The 26,568-nt window shown below is 44.1% G+C and overlaps 5 protein-coding genes and 7 non-coding genes across 12 annotated transcripts; 5 read left to right on the top strand and 7 right to left on the bottom strand.

Moving 5' to 3' along the window:
• Positions 1-2,964: 2,964 nt before the first annotated feature.
• LOC125373645 lies at positions 2,965-3,083 on the bottom strand. Its single transcript, XR_007218483.1, has one exon. It is a non-coding gene; the product is annotated as a 5S ribosomal RNA (ribosomal RNA).
• Positions 3,084-4,181: 1,098 nt separating this feature from the next.
• LOC125373454 (histone 24-like) lies at positions 4,182-4,715 on the top strand (the record flags this gene model as incomplete). Its single annotated transcript, XM_048384529.1, has 1 exon — positions 4,182-4,715. A coding segment is annotated over exon 1 (534 nt), but the record flags the coding sequence as incomplete, so codon positions are not given.
• A 1,267-nt stretch (positions 4,716-5,982) lies between these two features.
• LOC125373644 lies at positions 5,983-6,101 on the bottom strand. The gene has a single exon (XR_007218482.1). It is a non-coding gene; the product is annotated as a 5S ribosomal RNA (ribosomal RNA).
• Positions 6,102-7,199: 1,098 nt separating this feature from the next.
• LOC125373455 (histone 24-like) lies at positions 7,200-7,733 on the top strand (the record flags this gene model as incomplete). Its single annotated transcript, XM_048384530.1, has 1 exon — positions 7,200-7,733. A coding segment is annotated over exon 1 (534 nt), but the record flags the coding sequence as incomplete, so codon positions are not given.
• Positions 7,734-9,021: 1,288 nt separating this feature from the next.
• On the bottom strand, positions 9,022-9,140 carry LOC125373643. The gene has a single exon (XR_007218481.1). It is a non-coding gene; the product is annotated as a 5S ribosomal RNA (ribosomal RNA).
• A 1,098-nt stretch (positions 9,141-10,238) lies between these two features.
• On the top strand, positions 10,239-10,772 carry LOC125373456 (histone 24-like; the record flags this gene model as incomplete). The annotated part of the gene is made up of 1 exon (XM_048384531.1): positions 10,239-10,772. A coding segment is annotated over exon 1 (534 nt), but the record flags the coding sequence as incomplete, so codon positions are not given.
• A 1,256-nt stretch (positions 10,773-12,028) lies between these two features.
• On the bottom strand, positions 12,029-12,147 carry LOC125373642. The gene has a single exon (XR_007218480.1). It is a non-coding gene; the product is annotated as a 5S ribosomal RNA (ribosomal RNA).
• Positions 12,148-13,245: 1,098 nt separating this feature from the next.
• On the top strand, positions 13,246-13,779 carry LOC125373457 (histone 24-like; the record flags this gene model as incomplete). Its single annotated transcript, XM_048384532.1, has 1 exon — positions 13,246-13,779. A coding segment is annotated over exon 1 (534 nt), but the record flags the coding sequence as incomplete, so codon positions are not given.
• A 1,256-nt stretch (positions 13,780-15,035) lies between these two features.
• On the bottom strand, positions 15,036-15,154 carry LOC125373641. Its single transcript, XR_007218479.1, has one exon. It is a non-coding gene; the product is annotated as a 5S ribosomal RNA (ribosomal RNA).
• A 5,953-nt stretch (positions 15,155-21,107) lies between these two features.
• LOC125373640 lies at positions 21,108-21,226 on the bottom strand. Its single transcript, XR_007218478.1, has one exon. It is a non-coding gene; the product is annotated as a 5S ribosomal RNA (ribosomal RNA).
• Positions 21,227-22,324: 1,098 nt separating this feature from the next.
• Positions 22,325-22,858, top strand: LOC125373458 (histone 24-like; the record flags this gene model as incomplete). Its single annotated transcript, XM_048384533.1, has 1 exon — positions 22,325-22,858. A coding segment is annotated over exon 1 (534 nt), but the record flags the coding sequence as incomplete, so codon positions are not given.
• A 1,257-nt stretch (positions 22,859-24,115) lies between these two features.
• On the bottom strand, positions 24,116-24,234 carry LOC125373639. Its single transcript, XR_007218477.1, has one exon. It is a non-coding gene; the product is annotated as a 5S ribosomal RNA (ribosomal RNA).
• Positions 24,235-26,568: the final 2,334 nt, after the last annotated feature.

Genomic DNA, 26,568 nt, shown 5'->3' with positions numbered 1-26,568 from the left:
CCATAACGAACACCAAATAGGAAACCAACAACAAAACTGCAAACAATCAAACGTATTCACCCCAAAACTTAAAATCCCCAAAATAGACACATCCCTAGCCAACATAATAAACAAACAAACCGACCCAAACCTAGCTAAAAGCACATCACTAGCTTACATCCATCAAAAATGGCCAAATTGGTGTCACATATACACAGACGGATCCGCTGATCCGATCACAAATCACACAGGTTTCGGAGTCCATATAGCCCAACCAGTCAAAAATACTCAATCCTTCCGACTCCCAAACAACCAATCTATATTCACCGCAGAGCTCATGGGTATCGCCACGGCGCTCCACAGCCATCACACCAAAAACCAAAAAAAAATCTTAATACTCTCAGACTCACTAAGCGGACTTCAGGCCCTCCAAAACAAAAACACCAAAAACCGCCCAAAATTAATAAACCAAATTCTCAAAAGCGTAAACAAACTAACAGAGGCAGGCAAAAACATACAACTTATCTGGATACCAGCTCACGTAGGAATTTACGGGAATGAAAACGCAGACAGAGCCGCAAAACAATCCCTAAAAATACCAGACATAAGCCTTAAGCTACCAATATCTAAAGCAGAAATCAAAAGTATAAACAAACGTAAAATCACCCAAAAATGGCATAACCTCTATCAAAACACAAAAACCCAAATCCTAAAAACCCTCAAAAAACCCCTCACCAAACCAAAAATCCTCCATCCCTCCAAAAAAATCGATAGAATAATCACCAAACTCCAAACAGGACACACCAAACTAAATAACCACCTTCTAAAATTAAAAAAACACGCAAACGGGAAGTGCCCACACTGCACTCACCCAGAAACAATAGACCACGTACTACTACATTGCACCCACTACCTCACACAACGTACAACATTACAAACCAACCTAAATCCAAATAACGCTCTTACCTTAGAAGCAATCCTTAACCCCCAAAATAAAATAGAAAACTTCAAAGCCCTAGGCAGTTACCTAACCAAAACAGAACTAATTAACCGTATTTAAAACTTCACTAAACCACCAACACTAAACATCCAAAAAACATCAACTCACCCCCACACACTCCCTTAGTCCCAACCTCTCCCCCAAGGCATGTATTCCAAATCTCAAAATTTCAAAACTTTATATAAGCAACCACTAAACCCCCCTCCTTGGTTGCACTCCTCTCGCTACCACTTTTATACCACTAAGTGGCCCGGCCGGGCCCGTGTGCGAAATACGCTCCAGTCGGAAAGCGCACGTAAAATCTCCTAATATAAGTAAGTAAGTAAGGGGTGGTTCTTCCCGACAGGCTGTTCTGAAATACATCTTGGCCAACTACAAGGTTGGTGACAACCAGGTGGCCATCAATGCTCGCATCAAGACTGCTTTGAAAAATGGAGTCAAGAACGGCGCACTGAAGCAATCAAAGGGAACTGGAGCCGCTGGATCATTCCGTCTTGGCGAGGCAAAGAAAGACGAAAAACCCAAGAAGGCTAAGGCAGCTGCCAAACCAAAGAAGGCTGCCAAATCCCCCAAGAAAGTCAAGAAGCCAGCTGCTGCCAAGAAACCCAAAACAGCCGCTAAGAAGGCCGCTAAGTCACCAAAGAAGGTGAAGGCTGCAGCCAAGCCCAAGAAGGCGAAGACACCCAAGAAGGCAGCAGCCAAACCCAAGAAGGTCAAGACCCCCAAGAAGAAGGCAGTCAAGCCAAAGAAGGCTTAAGCTCTCATTGTCACGCCTTCGCTCCACATTTCTGTGGTCCAAAGGCCCTTTTCAGGGCCATCCAAATACCCCAAAAGAAAACTTGAAAACACTGATAACAAAACAATAAATATGTATATTAGCAGTAATAAAGTGCAGGTTCTCGTGATAACAGAGATAACGTGGCAGCAACACCCACCACGCACATAACACACATAGGTGATGTTGATAAAGGTATGTCAGGGATTTTATTGTGTGTGGGGGGGGGGGGATGGGGGGGTGGGGTAGTGTGTCTTCACACTAATGACTGTTGTTATGCTTGTTTATTAACCCCCCAAATGGGTGTATGTTGGAAAGTGAGGCGATTAGTGTCGTTGATATATATAATATCCTGAGTGCAGACTTCCTATGTGTGTAGCTGCACATGCACGTTGTGTTCAAAGGTGTAAAACGGCGATAAAGGCCAGACATCCACGGGGTGTTTTACCGACACACGCCTCGCCTGTGCACGACTTTTCAAATAGAGCGCCAAGAGTTGTGCGCCCTTGGTCGTGTGCGTTTCGCCTAGCCCCCTACCTGCAACATGTCACATCTACCTGTTGTATGGCGAGAGAAATGTATGGAAATACTTTCTAATAAGTCTAAAGTACGTTTGCCAGCGATCAGCTAGAACGGGGAACATAAAATAGCTGGTTTATCACACAGTCGCGTCGTTTTTTTTTCATATTTTTAAAGCGTGTCAACAGTGATCAGCTTGCTCACAGCTTTCAAAATACATTTTCCAGCAGCAAGCCAGTGAACTCCTATTGACAGGCGCTCTGTACGATCTAACTCTTTCTCCTTTTCTTATCTGTGTAGGCAAAGAGATGTGAGCCGAGACTTAACACGAACAACATTATAATTTTACATGTATATATTATATATTCATGCTTTGAAAGTAAGAAAGTAAGTAAAATAGTCAATTATCGGTGCACGCAAACACCTTTATGTGGCGAAAAGGACGTACATGCCTTCAGAATAGTTGACGAGTTGGGTGAACTGACAACTGAATATGATCACATGTATAGTGGAAAATTCCTTTCTGTAAAGGTATGTAAGAATACATGGCTGGCAGCTATGTCTTTGAGCAGACATGCATGAGTGGGGCCATTTACAAGGAAATAAAAGTGTATGATTACATCAGATGTGAATGAGGCAAGTGCACCTTATGGTCGAAAAAGGAAAAAAAGTGGGAATCGCACAGCAAAAATGTCTACTGCACCCGGTGTTCCCAGGCGGTCACCCATCCAAGTACTCTCCGGGCCCGACGTTGCTTAACTTCGGTGATCGGACGAGAACCGGTGTTTTCAACGTGGTATGGCCGTAGACAATGCTTGTCGGCAAACTTTAGCTACATATAGCCACCACACATTGGTAAACAGACATTGCCATGAAAACAGCATGCTCGCGTTTTCAGCGGGTTCAGTAGACATGTTGTGTTTGTTGATTTATGATGTATATTTACAGGGATTAAAATCTAGCCGTTCTAAAAACATGTGATCACTGTTTAACACGAGGCCCGGCACACTCGCTCACTCGATCCGGCCTTTCGTCTGAAACATTCACTTTTCGTTGATGGATGGTAGCCTATATTGTTCTGGTTAAATTAACATCCAAACGACGAAGACCCCTACTAATATCGTGCTATTAAGACAGGCAAAAAGACTTAATCTGTGACGACCGATCGAGTGATCTAAACACCAATGTATATATGTTACTGTTCGGGGCTTCGCGCCCTAGCTGCTTGTGTCCCGAGATCCTCGTCTTACTAGACTGTTTTCCTGAAAGTAAAATCCCCGTTACTTACTTGTTATGACAAAGTTAGTTTCAACTCTAATTGAAGTGACCAAAATTATGTCTCCAGAAATATAGTGTCAAATGTTTTCTGTTGCAAAATGGCGAAGTCGTCAGAAAAACGTGCTTCATTGTCGTTGTTTGAAAGCTTGTTCTAGCTTATCATAGGCAATACTGATGAGTGTTGTGTTTTACTTTCATAGTTAGATATATTGAGAATTGACAGGCAACGTTTAAAATGCATAAACTTGAGTCTCAAGGCTAAAAATGTGCTTTTGAAAGTAGCGATGTCTACATTTTAGACTGGGTCGCTTCATTGGAAACAGCACGTGTGGCTTTGAACTTCACCCGTGAGCGTTGCTATTGTAACCGAAATGTAGCCAAATGTTTTTACTACCTAACTGTATTGTTGAAATTGAAACTTTCCTTGATTAAGAAGTGATTATTCGGATACAAATACACGAAAAAGCACACGCGCTTGTAAGCGTGCAGCTATCAGCCACAACAAGCAGGGTGTCTCCTCCGACGTCCGCGCCTCCGGAGTATCAGCCGGGCTGTCTGTGGGGAAGTGTCATTCGCTCTCTGTGCTTCTCTCGTAGCTGACGTGAATTTTTACCACTCAAACTTACCACTATGGCTGATGCTGCTGCTGCCCCCGCTGTTGTCAAGACTCCCAAGAAGAAGGCTGCTGCCAAGCCTAAGAAGGCTGCCGCACATCCTACCTATTTGGAGATGATCAAGAAAGCTATTTCAACCCTGAAGGAGAGGGGTGGTTCTTCCCGACAGGCTGTTCTGAAATACATCTTGGCCAACTACAAGGTTGGTGACAACCAGGTGGCCATCAATGCTCGCATCAAGACTGCTTTGAAAAATGGAGTCAAGAACGGCGCACTGAAGCAATCAAAGGGAACTGGAGCCGCTGGATCATTCCGTCTTGGCGAGGCAAAGAAAGACGAAAAACCCAAGAAGGCTAAGGCAGCTGCCAAACCAAAGAAGGCTGCCAAATCCCCCAAGAAAGTCAAGAAGCCAGCTGCTGCCAAGAAACCCAAAACAGCCGCTAAGAAGGCCGCTAAGTCACCAAAGAAGGTGAAGGCTGCAGCCAAGCCCAAGAAGGCGAAGACACCCAAGAAGGCAGCAGCCAAACCCAAGAAGGTCAAGACCCCCAAGAAGAAGGCAGTCAAGCCAAAGAAGGCTTAAGCTCTCATTGTCACGCCTTCGCTCCACATTTCTGTGGTCCAAAGGCCCTTTTCAGGGCCATCCAAATACCCCAAAAGAAAACTTGAAAACACTGATAACAAAACAATAAATATGTATATTAGCAGTAATAAAGTGCAGGTTCTCGTGATAACAGAGATAACGTGGCAGCAACACCCACCACGCACATAACACACATAGGTGATGTTGATAAAGGTATGTCAGGGATTTTATTGTGTGTGTGGGGGGGGGGGGGGGGGGATGGGGGGGGTGGGGTAGTGTGTCTTCACACTAATGACTGTTGTTATGCTTGTTTATTAACCCCCCAAATGGGTGTATGTTGGAAAGTGAGGCGATTAGTGTCGTTGATATATATAATATCCTGAGTGCAGACTTCCTATGTGTGTAGCTGCACATGCACGTTGTGTTCAAAGGTGTAAAACGGCGATAAAGGCCAGACATCCACGGGGTGTTTTACCGACACACGCCTCGCCTGTGCACGACTTTTCAAATAGAGCGCCAAGAGTTGTGCGCCCTTGGTCGTGTGCGTTTCGCCTAGCCCCCTACCTGCAACATGTCACATCTACCTGTTGTATGGCGAGAGAAATGTATGGAAATACTTTCTAATAAGTCTAAAGTACGTTTGCCAGCGATCAGCTAGAACGGGGAACATAAAATAGCTGGTTTATCACACAGTCGCGTCGTTTTTTTTTCATATTTTTAAAGCGTGTCAACAGTGATCAGCTTGCTCACAGCTTTCAAAATACATTTTCCAGCAGCAAGCCAGTGAACTCCTATTGACAGGCGCTCTGTACGATCTAACTCTTTCTCCTTTTCTTATCTGTGTAGGCAAAGAGATGTGAGCCGAGACTTAACACGAACAACATTATAATTTTACATGTATATATTATATATTCATGCTTTGAAAGTAAGAAAGTAAGTAAAATAGTCAATTATCGGTGCACGCAAACACCTTTATGTGGCGAAAAGGACGTACATGCCTTCAGAATAGTTGACGAGTTGGGTGAACTGACAACTGAATATGATCACATGTATAGTGGAAAATTCCTTTCTGTAAAGGTATGTAAGAATACATGGCTGGCAGCTATGTCTTTGAGCAGACATGCATGAGTGGGGCCATTTACAAGGAAATAAAAGTGTATGATTACATCAGATGTGAATGAGGCAAGTGCACCTTATGGTCGAAAAAGGAAAAAAAGTGGGAATCGCACAGCAAAAATGTCTACTGCACCCGGTGTTCCCAGGCGGTCACCCATCCAAGTACTCTCCGGGCCCGACGTTGCTTAACTTCGGTGATCGGACGAGAACCGGTGTTTTCAACGTGGTATGGCCGTAGACAATGCTTGTCGGCAAACTTTAGCTACATATAGCCACCACACATTGGTAAACAGACATTGCCATGAAAACAGCATGCTCGCGTTTTCAGCGGGTTCAGTAGACATGTTGTGTTTGTTGATTTATGATGTATATTTACAGGGATTAAAATCTAGCCGTTCTAAAAACATGTGATCACTGTTTAACACGAGGCCCGGCACACTCGCTCACTCGATCCGGCCTTTCGTCTGAAACATTCACTTTTCGTTGATGGATGGTAGCCTATATTGTTCTGGTTAAATTAACATCCAAACGACGAAGACCCCTACTAATATCGTGCTATTAAGACAGGCAAAAAGACTTAATCTGTGACGACCGATCGAGTGATCTAAACACCAATGTATATATGTTACTGTTCGGGGCTTCGCGCCCTAGCTGCTTGTGTCCCGAGATCCTCGTCTTACTAGACTGTTTTCCTGAAAGTAAAATCCCCGTTACTTACTTGTTATGACAAAGTTAGTTTCAACTCTAATTGAAGTGACCAAAATTATGTCTCCAGAAATATAGTGTCAAATGTTTTCTGTTGCAAAATGGCGAAGTCGTCAGAAAAACGTGCTTCATTGTCGTTGTTTGAAAGCTTGTTCTAGCTTATCATAGGCAATACTGATGAGTGTTGTGTTTTACTTTCATAGTTAGATATATTGAGAATTGACAGGCAACGTTTAAAATGCATAAACTTGAGTCTCAAGGCTAAAAATGTGCTTTTGAAAGTAGCGATGTCTACATTTTAGACTGGGTCGCTTCATTGGAAACAGCACGTGTGGCTTTGAACTTCACCCGTGAGCGTTGCTATTGTAACCGAAATGTAGCCAAATGTTTTTACTACCTAACTGTATTGTTGAAATTGAAACTTTCCTTGATTAAGAAGTGATTATTCGGATACAAATACACGAAAAAGCACACGCGCTTGTAAGCGTGCAGCTATCAGCCACAACAAGCAGGGTGTCTCCTCCGACGTCCGCGCCTCCGGAGTATCAGCCGGGCTGTCTGTGGGGAAGTGTCATTCGCTCTCTGTGCTTCTCTCGTAGCTGACGTGAATTTTTACCACTCAAACTTACCACTATGGCTGATGCTGCTGCTGCCCCCGCTGTTGTCAAGACTCCCAAGAAGAAGGCTGCTGCCAAGCCTAAGAAGGCTGCCGCACATCCTACCTATTTGGAGATGATCAAGAAAGCTATTTCAACCCTGAAGGAGAGGGGTGGTTCTTCCCGACAGGCTGTTCTGAAATACATCTTGGCCAACTACAAGGTTGGTGACAACCAGGTGGCCATCAATGCTCGCATCAAGACTGCTTTGAAAAATGGAGTCAAGAACGGCGCACTGAAGCAATCAAAGGGAACTGGAGCCGCTGGATCATTCCGTCTTGGCGAGGCAAAGAAAGACGAAAAACCCAAGAAGGCTAAGGCAGCTGCCAAACCAAAGAAGGCTGCCAAATCCCCCAAGAAAGTCAAGAAGCCAGCTGCTGCCAAGAAACCCAAAACAGCCGCTAAGAAGGCCGCTAAGTCACCAAAGAAGGTGAAGGCTGCAGCCAAGCCCAAGAAGGCGAAGACACCCAAGAAGGCAGCAGCCAAACCCAAGAAGGTCAAGACCCCCAAGAAGAAGGCAGTCAAGCCAAAGAAGGCTTAAGCTCTCATTGTCACGCCTTCGCTCCACATTTCTGTGGTCCAAAGGCCCTTTTCAGGGCCATCCAAATACCCCAAAAGAAAACTTGAAAACACTGATAACAAAACAATAAATATGTATATTAGCAGTAATAAAGTGCAGGTTCTCGTGATAACAGAGATAACGTGGCAGCAACACCCACCACGCACATAACACACATAGGTGATGTTGATAAAGGTATGTCAGGGATTTTATTGTGTGTGTGTGTGTGGGGGGGGGGGGGGGGGGGGGGGGGGGGGGGGGGATGGGGGGGTGGGGTAGTGTGTCTTCACACTAATGACTGTTGTTATGCTTGTTTATTAACCCCCCAAATGGGTGTATGTTGGAAAGTGAGGCGATTAGTGTCGTTGATATATATAATATCCTGAGTGCAGACTTCCTATGTGTGTAGCTGCACATGCACGTTGTGTTCAAAGGTGTAAAACGGCGATAAAGGCCAGACATCCACGGGGTGTTTTACCGACACACGCCTCGCCTGTGCACGACTTTTCAAATAGAGCGCCAAGAGTTGTGCGCCCTTGGTCGTGTGCGTTTCGCCTAGCCCCCTACCTGCAACATGTCACATCTACCTGTTGTATGGCGAGAGAAATGTATGGAAATACTTTCTAATAAGTCTAAAGTACGTTTGCCAGCGATCAGCTAGAACGGGGAACATAAAATAGCTGGTTTATCACACAGTCGCGTCGTTTTTTTTTCATATTTTTAAAGCGTGTCAACAGTGATCAGCTTGCTCACAGCTTTCAAAATACATTTTCCAGCAGCAAGCCAGTGAACTCCTATTGACAGGCGCTCTGTACGATCTAACTCTTTCTCCTTTTCTTATCTGTGTAGGCAAAGAGATGTGAGCCGAGACTTAACACGAACAACATTATAATTTTACATGTATATATTATATATTCATGCTTTGAAAGTAAGAAAGTAAGTAAAATAGTCAATTATCGGTGCACGCAAACACCTTTATGTGGCGAAAAGGACGTACATGCCTTCAGAATAGTTGACGAGTTGGGTGAACTGACAACTGAATATGATCACATGTATAGTGGAAAATTCCTTTCTGTAAAGGTATGTAAGAATACATGGCTGGCAGCTATGTCTTTGAGCAGACATGCATGAGTGGGGCCATTTACAAGGAAATAAAAGTGTATGATTACATCAGATGTGAATGAGGCAAGTGCACCTTATGGTCGAAAAAGGAAAAAAAGTGGGAATCGCACAGCAAAAATGTCTACTGCACCCGGTGTTCCCAGGCGGTCACCCATCCAAGTACTCTCCGGGCCCGACGTTGCTTAACTTCGGTGATCGGACGAGAACCGGTGTTTTCAACGTGGTATGGCCGTAGACAATGCTTGTCGGCAAACTTTAGCTACATATAGCCACCACACATTGGTAAACAGACATTGCCATGAAAACAGCATGCTCGCGTTTTCAGCGGGTTCAGTAGACATGTTGTGTTTGTTGATTTATGATGTATATTTACAGGGATTAAAATCTAGCCGTTCTAAAAACATGTGATCACTGTTTAACACGAGGCCCGGCACACTCGCTCACTCGATCCGGCCTTTCGTCTGAAACATTCACTTTTCGTTGATGGATGGTAGCCTATATTGTTCTGGTTAAATTAACATCCAAACGACGAAGACCCCTACTAATATCGTGCTATTAAGACAGGCAAAAAGACTTAATCTGTGACGACCGATCGAGTGATCTAAACACCAATGTATATATGTTACTGTTCGGGGCTTCGCGCCCTAGCTGCTTGTGTCCCGAGATCCTCGTCTTACTAGACTGTTTTCCTGAAAGTAAAATCCCCGTTACTTACTTGTTATGACAAAGTTAGTTTCAACTCTAATTGAAGTGACCAAAATTATGTCTCCAGAAATATAGTGTCAAATGTTTTCTGTTGCAAAATGGCGAAGTCGTCAGAAAAACGTGCTTCATTGTCGTTGTTTGAAAGCTTGTTCTAGCTTATCATAGGCAATACTGATGAGTGTTGTGTTTTACTTTCATAGTTAGATATATTGAGAATTGACAGGCAACGTTTAAAATGCATAAACTTGAGTCTCAAGGCTAAAAATGTGCTTTTGAAAGTAGCGATGTCTACATTTTAGACTGGGTCGCTTCATTGGAAACAGCACGTGTGGCTTTGAACTTCACCCGTGAGCGTTGCTATTGTAACCGAAATGTAGCCAAATGTTTTTACTACCTAACTGTATTGTTGAAATTGAAACTTTCCTTGATTAAGAAGTGATTATTCGGATACAAATACACGAAAAAGCACACGCGCTTGTAAGCGTGCAGCTATCAGCCACAACAAGCAGGGTGTCTCCTCCGACGTCCGCGCCTCCGGAGTATCAGCCGGGCTGTCTGTGGGGAAGTGTCATTCGCTCTCTGTGCTTCTCTCGTAGCTGACGTGAATTTTTACCACTCAAACTTACCACTATGGCTGATGCTGCTGCTGCCCCCGCTGTTGTCAAGACTCCCAAGAAGAAGGCTGCTGCCAAGCCTAAGAAGGCTGCCGCACATCCTACCTATTTGGAGATGATCAAGAAAGCTATTTCAACCCTGAAGGAGAGGGGTGGTTCTTCCCGACAGGCTGTTCTGAAATACATCTTGGCCAACTACAAGGTTGGTGACAACCAGGTGGCCATCAATGCTCGCATCAAGACTGCTTTGAAAAATGGAGTCAAGAACGGCGCACTGAAGCAATCAAAGGGAACTGGAGCCGCTGGATCATTCCGTCTTGGCGAGGCAAAGAAAGACGAAAAACCCAAGAAGGCTAAGGCAGCTGCCAAACCAAAGAAGGCTGCCAAATCCCCCAAGAAAGTCAAGAAGCCAGCTGCTGCCAAGAAACCCAAAACAGCCGCTAAGAAGGCCGCTAAGTCACCAAAGAAGGTGAAGGCTGCAGCCAAGCCCAAGAAGGCGAAGACACCCAAGAAGGCAGCAGCCAAACCCAAGAAGGTCAAGACCCCCAAGAAGAAGGCAGTCAAGCCAAAGAAGGCTTAAGCTCTCATTGTCACGCCTTCGCTCCACATTTCTGTGGTCCAAAGGCCCTTTTCAGGGCCATCCAAATACCCCAAAAGAAAACTTGAAAACACTGATAACAAAACAATAAATATGTATATTAGCAGTAATAAAGTGCAGGTTCTCGTGATAACAGAGATAACGTGGCAGCAACACCCACCACGCACATAACACACATAGGTGATGTTGATAAAGGTATGTCAGGGATTTTATTGTGTGTGTGGGGGGGGATGGGGGGGTGGGGTAGTGTGTCTTCACACTAATGACTGTTGTTATGCTTGTTTATTAACCCCCCAAATGGGTGTATGTTGGAAAGTGAGGCGATTAGTGTCGTTGATATATATAATATCCTGAGTGCAGACTTCCTATGTGTGTAGCTGCACATGCACGTTGTGTTCAAAGGTGTAAAACGGCGATAAAGGCCAGACATCCACGGGGTGTTTTACCGACACACGCCTCGCCTGTGCACGACTTTTCAAATAGAGCGCCAAGAGTTGTGCGCCCTTGGTCGTGTGCGTTTCGCCTAGCCCCCTACCTGCAACATGTCACATCTACCTGTTGTATGGCGAGAGAAATGTATGGAAATACTTTCTAATAAGTCTAAAGTACGCTTGCCAGCGATCAGCTAGAACGGGGAACATAAAATAGCTGGTTTATCACACAGTCGCGTCGTTTTTTTTTCATATTTTTAAAGCGTGTCAACAGTGATCAGCTTGCTCACAGCTTTCAAAATACATTTTCCAGCAGCAAGCCAGTGAACTCCTATTGACAGGCGCTCTGTACGATCTAACTCTTTCTCCTTTTCTTATCTGTGTAGGCAAAGAGATGTGAGCCGAGACTTAACACGAACAACATTATAATTTTACATGTATATATTATATATTCATGCTTTGAAAGTAAGAAAGTAAGTAAAATAGTCAATTATCGGTGCACGCAAACACCTTTATGTGGCGAAAAGGACGTACATGCCTTCAGAATAGTTGACGAGTTGGGTGAACTGACAACTGAATATGATCACATGTATAGTGGAAAATTCCTTTCTGTAAAGGTATGTAAGAATACATGGCTGGCAGCTATGTCTTTGAGCAGACATGCATGAGTGGGGCCATTTACAAGGAAATAAAAGTGTATGATTACATCAGATGTGAATGAGGCAAGTGCACCTTATGGTCGAAAAAGGAAAAAAAGTGGGAATCGCACAGCAAAAATGTCTACTGCACCCGGTGTTCCCAGGCGGTCACCCATCCAAGTACTCTCCGGGCCCGACGTTGCTTAACTTCGGTGATCGGACGAGAACCGGTGTTTTCAACGTGGTATGGCCGTAGACAATGCTTGTCGGCAAACTTTAGCTACATATAGCCACCACACATTGGTAAACAGACATTGCCATGAAAACAGCATGCTCGCGTTTTCAGCGGGTTCAGTAGACATGTTGTGTTTGTTGATTTATGATGTATATTTACAGGGATTAAAATCTAGCCGTTCTAAAAACATGTGATCACTGTTTAACACGAGGCCCGGCACACTCGCTCACTCGATCCGGCCTTTCGTCTGAAACATTCACTTTTCGTTGATGGATGGTAGCCTATATTGTTCTGGTTAAATTAACATCCAAACGACGAAGACCCCTACTAATATCGTGCTATTAAGACAGGCAAAAAGACTTAATCTGTGACGACCGATCGAGTGATCTAAACACCAATGTATATATGTTACTGTTCGGGGCTTCGCGCCCTAGCTGCTTGTGTCCCGAGATCCTCGTCTTACTAGACTGTTTTCCTGAAAGTAAAATCCCCGTTACTTACTTGTTATGACAAAGTTAGTTTCAACTCTAATTGAAGTGACCAAAATTATGTCTCCAGAAATATAGTGTCAAATGTTTTCTGTTGCAAAATGGCGAAGTCGTCAGAAAAACGTGCTTCATTGTCGTTGTTTGAAAGCTTGTTCTAGCTTATCATAGGCAATACTGATGAGTGTTGTGTTTTACTTTCATAGTTAGATATATTGAGAATTGACAGGCAACGTTTAAAATGCATAAACTTGAGTCTCAAGGCTAAAAATGTGCTTTTGAAAGTAGCGATGTCTACATTTTAGACTGGGTCGCTTCATTGGAAACAGCACGTGTGGCTTTGAACTTCACCCGTGAGCGTTGCTATTGTAACCGAAATGTAGCCAAATGTTTTTACTACCTAACTGTATTGTTGAAATTGAAACTTTCCTTGATTAAGAAGTGATTATTCGGATACAAATACACGAAAAAGCACACGCGCTTGTAAGCGTGCAGCTATCAGCCACAACAAGCAGGGTGTCTCCTCCGACGTCCGCGCCTCCGGAGTATCAGCCGGGCTGTCTGTGGGGAAGTGTCATTCGCTCTCTGTGCTTCTCTCGTAGCTGACGTGAATTTTTACCACTCAAACTTACCACTATGGCTGATGCTGCTGCTGCCCCCGCTGTTGTCAAGACTCCCAAGAAGAAGGCTGCTGCCAAGCCTAAGAAGGCTGCCGCACATCCTACCTATTTGGAGATGATCAAGAAAGCTATTTCAACCCTGAAGGAGAGGGGTGGTTCTTCCCGACAGGCTGTTCTGAAATACATCTTGGCCAACTACAAGGTTGGTGACAACCAGGTGGCCATCAATGCTCGCATCAAGACTGCTTTGAAAAATGGAGTCAAGAACGGCGCACTGAAGCAATCAAAGGGAACTGGAGCCGCTGGATCATTCCGTCTTGGCGAGGCAAAGAAAGACGAAAAACCCAAGAAGGCTAAGGCAGCTGCCAAACCAAAGAAGGCTGCCAAATCCCCCAAGAAAGTCAAGAAGCCAGCTGCTGCCAAGAAACCCAAAACAGCCGCTAAGAAGGCCGCTAAGTCACCAAAGAAGGTGAAGGCTGCAGCCAAGCCCAAGAAGGCGAAGACACCCAAGAAGGCAGCAGCCAAACCCAAGAAGGTCAAGACCCCCAAGAAGAAGGCAGTCAAGCCAAAGAAGGCTTAAGCTCTCATTGTCACGCCTTCGCTCCACATTTCTGTGGTCCAAAGGCCCTTTTCAGGGCCATCCAAATACCCCAAAAGAAAACTTGAAAACACTGATAACAAAACAATAAATATGTATATTAGCAGTAATAAAGTGCAGGTTCTCGTGATAACAGAGATAACGTGGCAGCAACACCCACCACGCACATAACACACATAGGTGATGTTGATAAAGGTATGTCAGGGATTTTATTGTGTGTGTGGGGGGGGATGGGGGGGTGGGGTAGTGTGTCTTCACACTAATGACTGTTGTTATGCTTGTTTATTAACCCCCCAAATGGGTGTATGTTGGAAAGTGAGGCGATTAGTGTCGTTGATATATATAATATCCTGAGTGCAGACTTCCTATGTGTGTAGCTGCACATGCACGTTGTGTTCAAAGGTGTAAAACGGCGATAAAGGCCAGACATCCACGGGGTGTTTTACCGACACACGCCTCGCCTGTGCACGACTTTTCAAATAGAGCGCCAAGAGTTGTGCGCCCTTGGTCGTGTGCGTTTCGCCTAGCCCCCTACCTGCAACATGTCACATCTACCTGTTGTATGGCGAGAGAAATGTATGGAAATACTTTCTAATAAGTCTAAAGTACGCTTGCCAGCGATCAGCTAGAACGGGGAACATAAAATAGCTGGTTTATCACACAGTCGCGTCGTTTTTTTTTCATATTTTTAAAGCGTGTCAACAGTGATCAGCTTGCTCACAGCTTTCAAAATACATTTTCCAGCAGCAAGCCAGTGAACTCCTATTGACAGGCGCTCTGTACGATCTAACTCTTTCTCCTTTTCTTATCTGTGTAGGCAAAGAGATGTGAGCCGAGACTTAACACGAACAACATTATAATTTTACATGTATATATTATATATTCATGCTTTGAAAGTAAGAAAGTAAGTAAAATAGTCAATTATCGGTGCACGCAAACACCTTTATGTGGCGAAAAGGACGTACATGCCTTCAGAATAGTTGACGAGTTGGGTGAACTGACAACTGAATATGATCACATGTATAGTGGAAAATTCCTTTCTGTAAAGGTATGTAAGAATACATGGCTGGCAGCTATGTCTTTGAGCAGACATGCATGAGTGGGGCCATTTACAAGGAAATAAAAGTGTATGATTACATCAGATGTGAATGAGGCAAGTGCACCTTATGGTCGAAAAAGGAAAAAAAGTGGGAATCGCACAGCAAAAATGTCTACTGCACCCGGTGTTCCCAGGCGGTCACCCATCCAAGTACTCTCCGGGCCCGACGTTGCTTAACTTCGGTGATCGGACGAGAACCGGTGTTTTCAACGTGGTATGGCCGTAGACAATGCTTGTCTTACTTACTTACTTATATTAGGAGATTTTACGTGCGCTTTCCGACTGGAGCGTATTTCGCACACGGGCCCGGCCGGGCCATTTAGTGGTATAAAAGTGGTAGCGAGAGGAGTGCAACCAAGGAGGGGGGTTTAGTGGTTGCTTATATAAAGTTTTGAAATTTTGAGATTTGGAATACATGCCTTGGGGGAGTGGTTGGGACTAAGGGAGTGTGTGGGGGTGAGTTGATGTTTTTTGGATGTTTAGTGTTGGTGGTTTAGTGAAGTTTTAAATACGGTTAATTAGTTCTGTTTTGGTTAGGTAAATGCCTAGGGCTTTGAAGTTTTCTATTTTATTTTGGGGGTTAAGGATTGCTTCTAAGGTAAGAGCGTTATTTGGATTTAGGTTGGTTTGTAATGTTGTACGTTGTGTGAGGTAGTGGGTGCAATGTAGTAGTACGTGGTCTATTGTTTCTGGGTGAGTGCAGTGTGGGCACTTCCCGTTTGCGTGTTTTTTTAGTTTTAGAAGGTGGTTATTTAGTTTGGTGTGTCCTGTTTGGAGTTTGGTGATTATTCTATCGATTTTTTTGGAGGGATGGAGGATTTTTGGTTTGGTGAGGGGTTTTTTGAGGGTTTTTAGGATTTGGGTTTTTGTGTTTTGATAGAGGTTATGCCATTTTTGGGTGATTTTACGTTTGTTTATACTTTTGATTTCTGCTTTAGATATTGGTAGCTTAAGGCTTATGTCTGGTATTTTTAGGGATTGTTTTGCGGCTCTGTCTGCGTTTTCATTCCCGTAAATTCCTACGTGAGCTGGTATCCAGATAAGTTGTATGTTTTTGCCTGCCTCTGTTAGTTTGTTTACGCTTTTGAGAATTTGGTTTATTAATTTGGGGCGGTTTTTGGTGTTTTTGTTTTGGAGGGCCTGAAGTCCGCTTAGTGAGTCTGAGAGTATTAAGATTTTTTTTTGGTTTTTGGTGTGATGGCTGTGGAGCGCCGTGGCGATACCCATGAGCTCTGCGGTGAATATAGATTGGTTGTTTGGGAGTCGGAAGGATTGAGTATTTTTGACTGGTTGGGCTATATGGACTCCGAAACCTGTGTGATTTGTGATCGGATCAGCGGATCCGTCTGTGTATATGTGACACCAATTTGGCCATTTTTGATGGATGTAAGCTAGTGATGTGCTTTTAGCTAGGTTTGGGTCGGTTTGTTTGTTTATTGTGTTGGCTAGGGATGTGTCTATTTTGGGGATTTTAAGTTTTGGGGTGAATACGTTTGATTGTTTGCAGTTTTGTTGTTGGTTTCCTATTTGGTGTTCGTTATGGTAGTTTATTATTCGTTGGGATATTGGGGTGAGTAGAGGGTGTTTTCTAGTTAGTGCCTGGTTTTGGGGACGTATGTTTTGGTTTAGCATGTTTTGGAGAAGGGGGTTTGATTGAGATGCTGCCCAGAAGTTTAGTGTTAAGTGTTGTCTACGTAAATTTAGTGGCATTTCTCCTGTAAGGGCCTGAAGTGATGTGAGGGAGGTGCCATGTTGAGTACGTGTTACTAGTTTGAGGGCTTGATATTGTATTGAATCTAGTTTTTTGGTTAGGGTTTCGTTTAGGGTATCGTATATGGCACAGCCGTAGTCTAGTTTAGATCTGATTAGGGATGTGTAGAGGCTGAGGAGGGTATCTTTAGAGGCTCCCCAGTTGGAGCCGGTTAGGCATCTTAGTGTGTTTAGATCTTTGTTACATCTGGTGGTTAGGTTTTGGACGTGAGCATCCCAGGAGAGATGCTCGTCGAAGATTAGACCTAGGAATTTAGTTTGCTTTTGAAATATGATTGGTTTATTGTTTAGTTTGAGGAGAGGGGAGGCCCGTCTCATATTTTTGTGTTTGAATACTATTCCTGTCGTTTTTTCGGAGTTTAGGGAGAAGCCCCATTTGTCTGCCCAGTTTTGTATTTTGTTTAGGGATTTTTGTAGTAAGTCCTGAGATGTTAAGATACTTTTGGAGCGGATCCATAGGGCTCCGTCATCCGCAAATTTTGAGGTGTTTATTTTGGGGGATAAGCCATCAAATAGGTCGTTTATCATTATGTTAAAAAGTGTGGGGCTAAGAATGCTGCCTTGAGGGGTGCCGTTTTCCAGGGGACACTGCTCTGACAAGGCCTGGTCTATACCCACTGTAATTTTGCGGTTTTGGAGGAAGCTTTGGATGTAGTTTACGATTTGACCTTTAAGTCCTATTTTTTTAAGTTTTTGGATTAATCCGTTATGCCATACCATATCAAAGGCTTTAGAGAAGTCCAGAAAGATGCCTGTTGTGTATTGTTTGTTTAGTTGACCGGTTTTAATATCCTGTTCGAGACGAGCGAGGTTATCTAGGGTGGAGCGGCCAGGAGTGAAACCGCTTTGATCTGAGTTTATTATGTTATTTTGAGATAGATAGTGTTGAAGTCTATTTTTGGCCATGGATTCCATTACTTTGCAAAGGTTGGAAGTAAGAGAGATTGGTCTATAAGAGTTAGCTTGGTTGGTTGGTTTACCGGGTTTGGGAATAGGTATGATTAGCGCCTCTTTCCAGGGGGTTGGTACATGGCCTTTTATGTAGATTAGGTTATATAGTTTGAGTAGTGTCTGGAGTAATTTAGGGGGGAGTTTTTTTAATATTTGGTAGGAGGTTAGGTCTAGTCCTGGGGCTGTTCCCTTTTTCCTATTTTGGAGTACATAATTGAGTTCTTCTATTGTGTACGGCTGATTTATTTCTAGGGCGTCATTATTTGGGTCTTGGCTAGGTTTGGTTTCTGTTTTAAGTTTTAGTTGGAATTTGTCACTGAAATTGTTATTACTGCTTGTGGCCGAAAAGTGGTTTGCTAGGTTGTCTGCTTTTTCGCTAGGGGTTGTTGAGTTATTTATGTTAGGTGTCTTTTGGTGACGTTTTAGGCCTCTAACGGCGTGGATTTTACGCCAGACCGTTCTGGCGTCTGTACGGTTGTTTAATCCCTCACAGAATTTTTTCCAGTCTCTAGTTTTTGCTATTTTAACTAGGTTTTGTACCTGGTGGTTTAGTTGGTGAGCTACTGGTATGCAATGCTTGTCGGCAAACTTTAGCTACATATAGCCACCACACATTGGTAAACAGACATTGCCATGAAAACAGCATGCTCGCGTTTTCAGCGGGTTCAGTAGACATGTTGTGTTTGTTGATTTATGATGTATATTTACAGGGATTAAAATCTAGCCGTTCTAAAAACATGTGATCACTGTTTAACACGAGGCCCGGCACACTCGCTCACTCGATCCGGCCTTTCGTCTGAAACATTCACTTTTCGTTGATGGATGGTAGCCTATATTGTTCTGGTTAAATTAACATCCAAACGACGAAGACCCCTACTAATATCGTGCTATTAAGACAGGCAAAAAGACTTAATCTGTGACGACCGATCGAGTGATCTAAACACCAATGTATATATGTTACTGTTCGGGGCTTCGCGCCCTAGCTGCTTGTGTCCCGAGATCCTCGTCTTACTAGACTGTTTTCCTGAAAGTAAAATCCCCGTTACTTACTTGTTATGACAAAGTTAGTTTCAACTCTAATTGAAGTGACCAAAATTATGTCTCCAGAAATATAGTGTCAAATGTTTTCTGTTGCAAAATGGCGAAGTCGTCAGAAAAACGTGCTTCATTGTCGTTGTTTGAAAGCTTGTTCTAGCTTATCATAGGCAATACTGATGAGTGTTGTGTTTTACTTTCATAGTTAGATATATTGAGAATTGACAGGCAACGTTTAAAATGCATAAACTTGAGTCTCAAGGCTAAAAATGTGCTTTTGAAAGTAGCGATGTCTACATTTTAGACTGGGTCGCTTCATTGGAAACAGCACGTGTGGCTTTGAACTTCACCCGTGAGCGTTGCTATTGTAACCGAAATGTAGCCAAATGTTTTTACTACCTAACTGTATTGTTGAAATTGAAACTTTCCTTGATTAAGAAGTGATTATTCGGATACAAATACACGAAAAAGCACACGCGCTTGTAAGCGTGCAGCTATCAGCCACAACAAGCAGGGTGTCTCCTCCGACGTCCGCGCCTCCGGAGTATCAGCCGGGCTGTCTGTGGGGAAGTGTCATTCGCTCTCTGTGCTTCTCTCGTAGCTGACGTGAATTTTTACCACTCAAACTTACCACTATGGCTGCTGCTGCTGCTGCCCCCGCTGTTGTCAAGACTCCCAAGAAGAAGGCTGCTGCCAAGCCTAAGAAGGCTGCCGCACATCCTACCTATTTGGAGATGATCAAGAAAGCTATTTCAACCCTGAAGGAGAGGGGTGGTTCTTCCCGACAGGCTGTTCTGAAATACATCTTGGCCAACTACAAGGTTGGTGACAACCAGGTGGCCATCAATGCTCGCATCAAGACTGCTTTGAAAAATGGAGTCAAGAACGGCGCACTGAAGCAATCAAAGGGAACTGGAGCCGCTGGATCATTCCGTCTTGGCGAGGCAAAGAAAGACGAAAAACCCAAGAAGGCTAAGGCAGCTGCCAAACCAAAGAAGGCTGCCAAATCCCCCAAGAAAGTCAAGAAGCCAGCTGCTGCCAAGAAACCCAAAACAGCCGCTAAGAAGGCCGCTAAGTCACCAAAGAAGGTGAAGGCTGCAGCCAAGCCCAAGAAGGCGAAGACACCCAAGAAGGCAGCAGCCAAACCCAAGAAGGTCAAGACCCCCAAGAAGAAGGCAGTCAAGCCAAAGAAGGCTTAAGCTCTCATTGTCACGCCTTCGCTCCACATTTCTGTGGTCCAAAGGCCCTTTTCAGGGCCATCCAAATACCCCAAAAGAAAACTTGAAAACACTGATAACAAAACAATAAATATGTATATTAGCAGTAATAAAGTGCAGGTTCTCGTGATAACAGAGATAACGTGGCAGCAACACCCACCACGCACATAACACACATAGGTGATGTTGATAAAGGTATGTCAGGGATTTTATTGTGTGTGTGGGGGGGGATGGGGGGGTGGGGTAGTGTGTCTTCACACTAATGACTGTTGTTATGCTTGTTTATTAACCCCCCAAATGGGTGTATGTTGGAAAGTGAGGCGATTAGTGTCGTTGATATATATAATATCCTGAGTGCAGACTTCCTATGTGTGTAGCTGCACATGCACGTTGTGTTCAAAGGTGTAAAACGGCGATAAAGGCCAGACATCCACGGGGTGTTTTACCGACACACGCCTCGCCTGTGCACGACTTTTCAAATAGAGCGCCAAGAGTTGTGCGCCCTTGGTCGTGTGCGTTTCGCCTAGCCCCCTACCTGCAACATGTCACATCTACCTGTTGTATGGCGAGAGAAATGTATGGAAATACTTTCTAATAAGTCTAAAGTACGCTTGCCAGCGATCAGCTAGAACGGGGAACATAAAATAGCTGGTTTATCACACAGTCGCGTCGTTTTTTTTTCATATTTTTAAAGCGTGTCAACAGTGATCAGCTTGCTCACAGCTTTCAAAATACATTTTCCAGCAGCAAGCCAGTGAACTCCTATTGACAGGCGCTCTGTACGATCTAACTCTTTCTCCTTTTCTTATCTGTGTAGGCAAAGAGATGTGAGCCGAGACTTAACACGAACAACATTATAATTTTACATGTATATATTATATATTCATGCTTTGAAAGTAAGAAAGTAAGTAAAATAGTCAATTATCGGTGCACGCAAACACCTTTATGTGGCGAAAAGGACGTACATGCCTTCAGAATAGTTGACGAGTTGGGTGAACTGACAACTGAATATGATCACATGTATAGTGGAAAATTCCTTTCTGTAAAGGTATGTAAGAATACATGGCTGGCAGCTATGTCTTTGAGCAGACATGCATGAGTGGGGCCATTTACAAGGAAATAAAAGTGTATGATTACATCAGATGTGAATGAGGCAAGTGCACCTTATGGTCGAAAAAGGAAAAAAAGTGGGAATCGCACAGCAAAAATGTCTACTGCACCCGGTGTTCCCAGGCGGTCACCCATCCAAGTACTCTCCGGGCCCGACGTTGCTTAACTTCGGTGATCGGACGAGAACCGGTGTTTTCAACGTGGTATGGCCGTAGACAATGCTTGTCGGCAAACTTTAGCTACATATAGCCACCACACATTGGTAAACAGACATTGCCATGAAAACAGCATGCTCGCGTTTTCAGCGGGTTCAGTAGACATGTTGTGTTTGTTGATTTATGATGTATATTTACAGGGATTAAAATCTAGCCGTTCTAAAAACATGTGATCACTGTTTAACACGAGGCCCGGCACACTCGCTCACTCGATCCGGCCTTTCGTCTGAAACATTCACTTTTCGTTGATGGATGGTAGCCTATATTGTTCTGGTTAAATTAACATCCAAACGACGAAGACCCCTACTAATATCGTGCTATTAAGACAGGCAAAAAGACTTAATCTGTGACGACCGATCGAGTGATCTAAACACCAATGTATATATGTTACTGTTCGGGGCTTCGCGCCCTAGCTGCTTGTGTCCCGAGATCCTCGTCTTACTAGACTGTTTTCCTGAAAGTAAAATCCCCGTTACTTACTTGTTATGACAAAGTTAGTTTCAACTCTAATTGAAGTGACCAAAATTATGTCTCCAGAAATATAGTGTCAAATGTTTTCTGTTGCAAAATGGCGAAGTCGTCAGAAAAACGTGCTTCATTGTCGTTGTTTGAAAGCTTGTTCTAGCTTATCATAGGCAATACTGATGAGTGTTGTGTTTTACTTTCATAGTTAGATATATTGAGAATTGACAGGCAACGTTTAAAATGCATAAACTTGAGTCTCAAGGCTAAAAATGTGCTTTTGAAAGTAGCGATGTCTACATTTTAGACTGGGTCGCTTCATTGGAAACAGCACGTGTGGCTTTGAACTTCACCCGTGAGCGTTGCTATTGTAACCGAAATGTAGCCAAATGTTTTTACTACCTAACTGTATTGTTGAAATTGAAACTTTCCTTGATTAAGAAGTGATTATTCGGATACAAATACACGAAAAAGCACACGCGCTTGTAAGCGTGCAGCTATCAGCCACAACAAGCAGGGTGTCTCCTCCGACGTCCGCGCCTCCGGAGTATCAGCCGGGCTGTCTGTGGGGAAGTGTCATTCGCTCTCTGTGCTTCTCTCGTAGCTGACGTGAATTTTTACCACTCAAACTTACCACTATGGCTGATGCTGCTGCTGCCCCCGCTGTTGTCAAGACTCCCAAGAAGAAGGCTGCTGCCAAGCCTAAGAAGGCTGCCGCACATCCTACCTATTTGGAGATGATCAAGAAAGCTATTTCAACCCTGAAGGAGAGGGGTGGTTCTTCCCGACAGGCTGTTCTGAAATACATCTTGGCCAACTACAAGGTTGGTGACAACCAGGTGGCCATCAATGCTCGCATCAAGACTGCTTTGAAAAATGGAGTCAAGAACGGCGCACTGAAGCAATCAAAGGGAACTGGAGCCGCTGGATCATTCCGTCTTGGCGAGGCAAAGAAAGACGAAAAACCCAAGAAGGCTAAGGCAGCTGCCAAACCAAAGAAGGCTGCCAAATCCCCCAAGAAAGTCAAGAAGCCAGCTGCTGCCAAGAAACCCAAAACAGCCGCTAAGAAGGCCGCTAAGTCACCAAAGAAGGTGAAGGCTGCAGCCAAGCCCAAGAAGGCGAAGACACCCAAGAAGGCAGCAGCCAAACCCAAGAAGGTCAAGACCCCCAAGAAGAAGGCAGTCAAGCCAAAGAAGGCTTAAGCTCTCATTGTCACGCCTTCGCTCCACATTTCTGTGGTCCAAAGGCCCTTTTCAGGGCCATCCAAATACCCCAAAAGAAAACTTGAAAACACTGATAACAAAACAATAAATATGTATATTAGCAGTAATAAAGTGCAGGTTCTCGTGATAACAGAGATAACGTGGCAGCAACACCCACCACGCACATAACACACATAGGTGATGTTGATAAAGGTATGTCAGGGATTTTATTGTGTGTGTGGGGGGGGGATGGGGGGGTGGGGTAGTGTGTCTTCACACTAATGACTGTTGTTATGCTTGTTTATTAACCCCCCAAATGGGTGTATGTTGGAAAGTGAGGCGATTAGTGTCGTTGATATATATAATATCCTGAGTGCAGACTTCCTATGTGTGTAGCTGCACATGCACGTTGTGTTCAAAGGTGTAAAACGGCGATAAAGGCCAGACATCCACGGGGTGTTTTACCGACACACGCCTCGCCTGTGCACGACTTTTCAAATAGAGCGCCAAGAGTTGTGCGCCCTTGGTCGTGTGCGTTTCGCCTAGCCCCCTACCTGCAACATGTCACATCTACCTGTTGTATGGCGAGAGAAATGTATGGAAATACTTTCTAATAAGTCTAAAGTACGTTTGCCAGCGATCAGCTAGAACGGGGAACATAAAATAGCTGGTTTATCACACAGTCGCGTCGTTTTTTTTTCATATTTTTAAAGCGTGTCAACAGTGATCAGCTTGCTCACAGCTTTCAAAATACATTTTCCAGCAGCAAGCCAGTGAACTCCTATTGACAGGCGCTCTGTACGATCTAACTCTTTCTCCTTTTCTTATCTGTGTAGGCAAAGAGATGTGAGCCGAGACTTAACACGAACAACATTATAATTTTACATGTATATATTATATATTCATGCTTTGAAAGTAAGAAAGTAAGTAAAATAGTCAATTATCGGTGCACGCAAACACCTTTATGTGGCGAAAAGGACGTACATGCCTTCAGAATAGTTGACGAGTTGGGTGAACTGACAACTGAATATGATCACATGTATAGTGGAAAATTCCTTTCTGTAAAGGTATGTAAGAATACATGGCTGGCAGCTATGTCTTTGAGCAGACATGCATGAGTGGGGCCATTTACAAGGAAATAAAAGTGTATGATTACATCAGATGTGAATGAGGCAAGTGCACCTTATGGTCGAAAAAGGAAAAAAAGTGGGAATCGCACAGCAAAAATGTCTACTGCACCCGGTGTTCCCAGGCGGTCACCCATCCAAGTACTCTCCGGGCCCGACGTTGCTTAACTTCGGTGATCGGACGAGAACCGGTGTTTTCAACGTGGTATGGCCGTAGACAATGCTTGTCGGCAAACTTTAGCTACATATAGCCACCACACATTGGTAAACAGACATTGCCATGAAAACAGCATGCTCGCGTTTTCAGCGGGTTCAGTAGACATGTTGTGTTTGTTGATTTATGATGTATATTTACAGGGATTAAAATCTAGCCGTTCTAAAAACATGTGATCACTGTTTAACACGAGGCCCGGCACACTCGCTCACTCGATCCGGCCTTTCGTCTGAAACATTCACTTTTCGTTGATGGATGGTAGCCTATATTGTTCTGGTTAAATTAACATCCAAACGACGAAGACCCCTACTAATATCGTGCTATTAAGACAGGCAAAAAGACTTAATCTGTGACGACCGATCGAGTGATCTAAACACCAATGTATATATGTCACTGTTCGGGGCTTCGCGCCCTAGCTGCTTGTGTCCCGAGATCCTCGTCTTACTAGACTGTTTTCCTGAAAGTAAAATCCCCGTTACTTACTTGTTATGACAAAGTTAGTTTCAACTCTAATTGAAGTGACCAAAATTATGTCTCCAGAAATATAGTGTCAAATGTTTTCTGTTGCAAAATGGCGAAGTCGTCAGAAAAACGTGCTTCATTGTCGTTGTTTGAAAGCTTGTTCTAGCTTATCATAGGCAATACTGATGAGTGTTGTGTTTTACTTTCATAGTTAGATATATTGAGAATTGACAGGCAACGTTTAAAATGCATAAACTTGAGTCTCAAGGCTAAAAATGTGCTTTTGAAAGTAGCGATGTCTACATTTTAGACTGGGTCGCTTCATTGGAAACAGCACGTGTGGCTTTGAACTTCACCCGTGAGCGTTGCTATTGTAACCGAAATGTAGCCAAATGTTTTTACTACCTAACTGTATTGTTGAAATTGAAACTTTCCTTGATTAAGAAGTGATTATTCGGATACAAATACACGAAAAAGCACACGCGCTTGTAAGCGTGCAGCTATCAGCCACAACAAGCAGGGTGTCTCCTCCGACGTCCGCGCCTCCGGAGTATCAGCCGGGCTGTCTGTGGGGAAGTGTCATTCGCTCTCTGTGCTTCTCTCGTAGCTGACGTGAATTTTTACCACTCAAACTTACCACTATGGCTGCTGCTGCTGCTGCCCCCGCTGTTGTCAAGACTCCCAAGAAGAAGGCTGCTGCCAAGCCTAAGAAGGCTGCCGCACATCCTACCTATTTGGAGATGATCAAGAAAGCTATTTCAACCCTGAAGGAGAGGGGTGGTTCTTCCCGACAGGCTGTTCTGAAATACATCTTGGCCAACTACAAGGTTGGTGACAACCAGGTGGCCATCAATGCTCGCATCAAGACTGCTTTGAAAAATGGAGTCAAGAACGGCGCACTGAAGCAATCAAAGGGAACTGGAGCCGCTGGATCATTCCGTCTTGGCGAGGCAAAGAAAGACGAAAAACCCAAGAAGGCTAAGGCAGCTGCCAAACCAAAGAAGGCTGCCAAATCCCCCAAGAAAGTCAAGAAGCCAGCTGCTGCCAAGAAACCCAAAACAGCCGCTAAGAAGGCCGCTAAGTCACCAAAGAAGGTGAAGGCTGCAGCCAAGCCCAAGAAGGCGAAGACACCCAAGAAGGCAGCAGCCAAACCCAAGAAGGTCAAGACCCCCAAGAAGAAGGCAGTCAAGCCAAAGAAGGCTTAAGCTCTCATTGTCACGCCTTCGCTCCACATTTCTGTGGTCCAAAGGCCCTTTTCAGGGCCATCCAAATACCCCAAAAGAAAACTTGAAAACACTGATAACAAAACAATAAATATGTATATTAGCAGTAATAAAGTGCAGGTTCTCGTGATAACAGAGATAACGTGGCAGCAACACCCACCACGCACATAACACACATAGGTGATGTTGATAAAGGTATGTCAGGGATTTTATTGTGTGTGTGGGGGGGGATGGGGGGGTGGGGTAGTGTGTCTTCACACTAATGACTGTTGTTATGCTTGTTTATTAACCCCCCAAATGGGTGTATGTTGGAAAGTGAGGCGATTAGTGTCGTTGATATATATAATATCCTGAGTGCAGACTTCCTATGTGTGTAGCTGCACATGCACGTTGTGTTCAAAGGTGTAAAACGGCGATAAAGGCCAGACATCCACGGGGTGTTTTACCGACACACGCCTCGCCTGTGCACGACTTTTCAAATAGAGCGCCAAGAGTTGTGCGCCCTTGGTCGTGTGCGTTTCGCCTAGCCCCCTACCTGCAACATGTCACATCTACCTGTTGTATGGCGAGAGAAATGTATGGAAATACTTTCTAATAAGTCTAAAGTACGTTTGCCAGCGATCAGCTAGAACGGGGAACATAAAATAGCTGGTT

Source organism: Haliotis rufescens, unplaced genomic scaffold (genome assembly GCF_023055435.1).
Source record: "Haliotis rufescens isolate VD_foot unplaced genomic scaffold, xgHalRufe1.0.p SCAF_5, whole genome shotgun sequence".
Classification (NCBI taxonomy): domain Eukaryota; kingdom Metazoa; phylum Mollusca; class Gastropoda; order Lepetellida; family Haliotidae; genus Haliotis; species Haliotis rufescens.
This window is presented reverse-complemented; position numbering and strand designations above follow the sequence as displayed.